This window comes from Ranitomeya variabilis, chromosome 2, assembly GCF_051348905.1.
Source record: "Ranitomeya variabilis isolate aRanVar5 chromosome 2, aRanVar5.hap1, whole genome shotgun sequence".
Taxonomy (NCBI): Eukaryota; Metazoa; Chordata; class Amphibia; order Anura; family Dendrobatidae; genus Ranitomeya; species Ranitomeya variabilis.
In genome coordinates, this window is record NC_135233.1 from 255,783,246 (window position 1) to 255,789,245 (window position 6,000).

The 6,000-nt window shown below is 43.1% G+C and overlaps 1 protein-coding gene across 1 annotated transcript in view; it reads right to left on the reverse strand.

Annotated features, from left to right (window-relative positions):
* Positions 1 to 5,280, reverse strand: part of AIF1L (allograft inflammatory factor 1 like) — a 43,451-nt gene extending 38,171 nt beyond the window's left edge. Inside the window, exons 1-2 of the mRNA XM_077284700.1 lie at positions 5,126 to 5,280; positions 4,964 to 5,025 (exon numbers count right to left, since the gene is read on the reverse strand). Coding sequence (XP_077140815.1) covers positions 4,964 to 5,025; positions 5,126 to 5,150 — 87 coding nt within the window. The 5' untranslated portion in view covers positions 5,151 to 5,280. The remainder of the gene's footprint in view (positions 1 to 4,963; positions 5,026 to 5,125) is intronic.
* Positions 5,281 to 6,000: the final 720 nt, after the last annotated feature.

The window sequence follows — 6,000 nt, forward strand, 5'->3', positions numbered from 1 at the left end:
AGTCCTGTTCAGCACAGAACGTGTATGTGTCAGTGTGTGTGTGTGTGTTGGGGCACCTCAGGGTGTCTTCAAATGTGACATAGCCCCCTAGATTTCTTCCAGTAAAATTTGCACTCCAAAAGTCATTTGGCGCTCCTTCCCTTCCGAGGCCTGCCGTTCCCCAATACTGCAGTGTACGACAACATATCGGGTGTTGTTGTGTTCGGGAGAGATTGGTGAACAAATAGTGGGGTGCATTTTTTGCTGGTACACCTCTTAAAAATAAAAAAATGAGCCTAAAATGACACCTTCATGTAAAAAATGCACTTTTTCCATTTTCTCAACCAAGTGTTTCCAACTACTGTGAAACACTGGTTGGGTCAAAGTGGTCACTATACCCCCTAAAAGATTCCTTGGGGGTGTAGTTTCCAAAATAGGGTCACTTTTTGGGGTTTCCACTGTGGGGGTACCTCAGGCAGCCTTCAAATGTGACATGGCCCCCTAGATTTCTTCCAGTGAATCCGCCACCCAAAAACCACATAGCGCTCCTTCCGTGTTGAGCTGTGCTGTGTGCCCATACTTTAGTTTACGAGTACATGTGGGGTGTTTCTATAAACTGCAGAATTAGGGTAACCAAGTTTGGGTTTGCCGTTAACCCTTGCTAGGTTGCAGGTAAAATTGGATTACAATGTAATATCTGGAAAAAAAATGAAATTTTGAAATTTCGCCTTCATTCTGCTAAAATTCCTGTGGAACACCTAAAGGGTTAACAGTTTTTAAAAATGAGTTTTGAACAGCTTGAGGGGTGTAGTTTGCAAAATGGGGTAATTTATGGGTGGTTTCTGTTATGTAAGCCCCTTAAAGTGACTTCAGAAGTGACTTGGTCCTTTGAAAAGTGGGTTTTGCTGTAAATGTGAAAAATTGCGCATAAAACTATAAGCCCTATTACGTCGTAAAACAATAAGGTTTCATTTTCAAAATGATGCCAATATGAAGTAAACATGTGGGGAGTGTAAATTAATAACTATTATGGGGGGTATCAGTATTTTTGTAAAAAGCAGAGAATTTCAAAGTTAAAAAATTGCCGATTTTTCCAAAATTTCCGAATATTTAGCATTTTTTTATATAGAAAGGTAAAATATATTGACTCCCATTTAGCACTGACGTGAAGTACAATATGTCACGAGAAAACAATCTCAGAATGGCTTGGATAGGTGAAAGCGTTCCAAAGTTATTAGCCCATGAAGTGGCACAGGTCAGATTGGCTTAGGCACTTGGGTACAAATAGGCCTAGGGCTGAAGGGGTTAATAAGCTACGTATATGTAAGGGCTATCATATCAAAAAATAAACTACAGACATGCATCTACCTAAAAATACCAAAGAAAATTAGTCACTCCGGGTGGTACCGATATCTGGCCCGGCTCATGGACTAATAGACTATAAAGGTGCAGACAGAGCACACGTGTGCTCTGCTGTGCATCAATTTTGGGCGTGTACTACTGCTATTGGGGGCAGACACCCAGACGTAGGTGAATATGCCCGAAAATTATGCATGGCAGAGCACAGGTTCACTCTGTCACCACCTTTTTGCCGATGGGGGACATAGACTATATACGTCTGAATCTCGTTTTGTGGGGGGGTATACGGATGTAAGCCCCAACTGGGCTACCGATCGGGTGCCAGAATGCAATGTGAAGACACCCTTACACAACTCCTCCGACACTCTGCATTGCGCTTGGTGATGTACGCCTGCATGCAGCAGCCCAGCCGTGAAGCTCCTGCCGCTCCCCCCACTGTTTGTGCTGATGTTAATACCAGAGCAGGAGGAAGAAATGTCAGGAACAGACTTGAATATGCAAATTGCCTCTTCTGAGAAAAAGAGGACTTAACTCTATAGCGCCACCTGTTGGAAGTAGCGATCCTACAAGTCACAATCAACCCTCTAACGAGTCGTGCAATATGACTTAGGATAAAAGCCAAATCAGTATCTCAATTCGCAGACACGGTGTTTCGGGCTGTTGGCCCTCGTCAGTGCGAAGCATGAGAACTGATTTGGCTAGGTGAGAGGCTCTGGACTGGGGTCTAAGGGGTAACGTTTCTCCTTATGGAGAGTGACATACCATCTCTGGCTTGTCAAGGTAAGGAGGCTTATTTGCCATACAATGCTCCTCTGGGAAATGAAATATGCAAATTGCCTCTTCTGAGAAAAAGACTTGTTATCCCAGTGACAGAACCACGCTGGTATCAGTGAGCTCTGCACCACAGGCCATTCTGTCATAAATCTTTGCTCACTCGGCCAGTTATATGCAGATCTCATCTGTCAGTCTTGTATGTTATTCTGTAAAGCCCATATACAGTACAGACCAAAAGTTTGGACACACCTTCTCATTTAAAGATTTTTCTGTATTTTCATGACTATGAAAATTGTACATTCACACTGAAGGCATCAAAACTATGAATTAACACATGTGGAATTATATACTTAACAAAAAAGTGTGAAACAACTGATATTATGTCTTATATTCTAGGTTCTTCAAAGTAGCCACCTTTTGCTTTGATGACGGCTTTGCACACTCTTGGCATTCTCTTGATGAGCTTCAAGAGGTCACCGGGAATGGTCTTCCAACAATCTTGAAGGAGTTCCCAGAGATGCTTAGCACTTGTTGGCCCTTTTGCCTTCACTCTGCGGTCCAGCTCACCCCAAACCATCTCGATTGTGTTCAGGTCTGGTGACTGTGGAGGCCAGGTCATCTAGCGTAGCACCCCATCACTCTCCTTCTTGGTCAAATAGCCCTTACACAGCCTGGAAGTGTGTTTGGGGTCATTGTCCTGTTGAAAAATAAATGATGGTCCAACTAAACGCAAACCGGATGGAATAGCATGCCACTGCAAGATTATGTGGTAGCCATGCTGGTTCAGTATGCCTTCAACTTTGAATAAATCCCCAACAGTGTCACCAGCAAAGCACCCTCACACCTCCTCCTCCTCCATGCTTCACAGTGGGAACCAGGCATGTAGAGTCCATCCGTTTACCTTTTCTGCGTCGCACAAAGACACGGTGGTTGGAACCAAAGATCTCAAATTTGGACTCATCAGACCAAAGCACAGATTTCCAATGGTCTAATGTCCATTCCTTGTGTTCTTTAGCCCAATCAAGTCTCTTCTGCTTGTTGCCTGTCCTTAGCAGTGGTTTCCTAGCAGCTATTTTACCATGAAGGCCTGCTGCACAAAGTCTCCTCTTAACAGTTGTTGGAGAGATGTGTCTGCTGCTAGAACTCTGTGTGGCATTGACCTGGTCTCTAATCTGAGCTGCTGTTAACCTGCGATTTCTGAGGCTGGTGACTCGGATAAACTTATCCTCAGAAGCAGAGGTGACTCTTGGTCTTCCTTTCCTGGGGCGGTCCTCATGTGAGCCAGTTTCTTTGTAGGGCTTGATGGTTTTTGTCACTGCACTTGGTGACACTTTCAAAGTTTTCCCAATTTTTCAGACCAACTGACGTTCATTTCTTAAAGTAATGATGGCCACTCGTTTTTCTTTACTTAGCTGCTTTTTTCTTGCCATAATACAAATTCTAACAGTCTATTCAGTAGGACTATCAGCTGTGCATCCACCAGACTTCTGCACAACACAACTGATGGTCCCAACCCCATTTATAAGGCAAGAAATCCCACTTATTAAACCTGACAGCACACACCTGTGAATTACAAACCATTCCCGGTGACTACCTCTTGAAGCTCATCAAGAGAATGCTAAGAGTGTGCAAAGCAGTCAACAAAGCAAAAGGTGGCTACTTTGAAGAACCTAGAATACAAGACATAATTTCAGTTGTTTCACACTTTTTTGTTAAGTATATAATTCCACATGTGTTAATTCATAGTTTTAATGCCTTCAGTGTGAATGTACAAGTTTCATAGTCATGAAAATACAGAAAAATCTTTAAATGAGAAGGTGTGTCCAAACTTTTAGTCTGTACTGTATACTGGGACTCAATTTGATAATTGAGCATCTTGGCTTCTTGATAGTTTCTGCAGTGACTGTGAGATACACCAAATCTTCCAGGAGTCCTGATCACTCTTCCTTTTTCTATGAGCCTAATACTATTATACATCATACAATATAACAGATCATTAACTGCATAACATACTGTACTGTGCCACAATATGTCCCATCATACATCCTACGGTACCATATCCTTCACAGTATTCCATGTCCTACCATACCACACATATTACACCGCGCTGCACCATGCTACACCATACTTTACTGTCATATAGGCCCATATCAAACCATAATACAATCATGTAATTAAGAAAAGAAGTAACAAACATACAGCAGTAAGTCCCAGATTAGATGCAGGACTTTCTCGGTCCCCAGCACTGTTCTTTACTCCCTGTCGCCGAGTCCAGCACAAAGTGGCTGCTGCTGCTTCCGACATCTGATATTGGCTGTCAGCATCATATTGACAGCATGTTGCGCTGTCAACGTAATGTCAGGGCTGCAGCCAATATCTGACGTGGGGAGCAGTAGTGGTGGTGGCGACTCGGGAATGAGGAGTGAAGCAGATTTCTTTTCTTGCATAAAACCATGTTGTATCATCCTATATTATGCCATGCCCGTGGCCCTACGTCACGCCCCACTGCTTTCGTTTTATATTATCTATGGTATATTTCATCATGCAGCACCTGTACTGTACCACATCATATCATGCAAGTTCACATCTTATCACATCACGACATATCACATATCACGCTCTATTATCTCAAATGCTTACTAAATGAAGTCGTGCATCTACCAACCTGATGTGGAACTAGAAGTCTCATAATAGCCACTAGTCTCAGACCCAACTCCAGTGAAAGGTCTAAAACCAAAACTTGTACCCAGAGAGCAGCTCTAATCACTTATGACAGTTACTCTAAAGAAAGTCACAGAACATTTTCCAGGTTATATGGCAGTGCCACCCTGTGTTCCCGCCGCCAGCTCACCTTGTTCACCTCGTCCAACCTCATCTCTTGCTGCACTTTCAGGAGGCCAAAGGCTTTCCCACCTGTGTACCAAAAATGAGAGAAGCTGTTCAGGATCTGGGGAGTCTCAGCACCCCTCATGCCAGGCAGGGATTACTGGGCAGAGGACACTTTGGCTTTTACCTTGGGTGTTGTTGTTGCATGTCATGCTGATCGTGGTGCAAGGACTTCCTTTACGACAGGGATTATGATCGGAGCTGCTAGATGCAGACGTCAACTTCACTCTGAAGCAGATGGCTACAGGAACCCGCTTATATTAGTTATATGCAGCCCTGCCCAGCCAGGCTAATTCAGCCCTCATGCCTTCTTATTCATCCTCAGAGATTCTCATCCCTTTGCATTAACATACCTCCCCTTGCTGGCGGAAAAGGAGAATGCAGCAATCTGCCTAAAATTCTTTTACCTGGTACAAAAGAGGTGATAAAGTGGTCTGACCACTCATTCTCCCCTCAGTAGGTTGTGAATGTAGGTGCCATATCTCATACAAGCATGTACTTGACTGGATCTATGTCTGGAAGAATGCATTCATGTTTTTATTTTTTATGCTCTATCTTGTGAGTTCAGACACCCAGACCAAAGAAAAGACATTCCTCCAGAATGTCCTGCCTTTTATTTGTGACTTCATGCCCTACGTTGGACTTCATTATGGCCACCATTGTCTACTGCCATCTTGTTGATCATGATCTTCTCTTGTTTTCCTGATATATACCGTAAATTAATTATTATTTCCTACGAGTTGAGTCTCATTGAAATTAACTAATAATTTTGCTTGGGCCTAAAGTTAGACCCCATTACGGTCCCCTAAAGTTACTGTTGCTTTGAAGCAGCCAATTGTAAGATAATAATCTTTATATCACTCCCATCATATTTTGCAGCACTTTGGAAATCTGTTGAGAAGAGGAGACAAGACCCTGCTTACAATCTATAAGGATTCATGTTGTGACACAATCAGGCTGCAGCCAATTTTATGCTCCGAAGACGACTCCGTATAGGGTTCC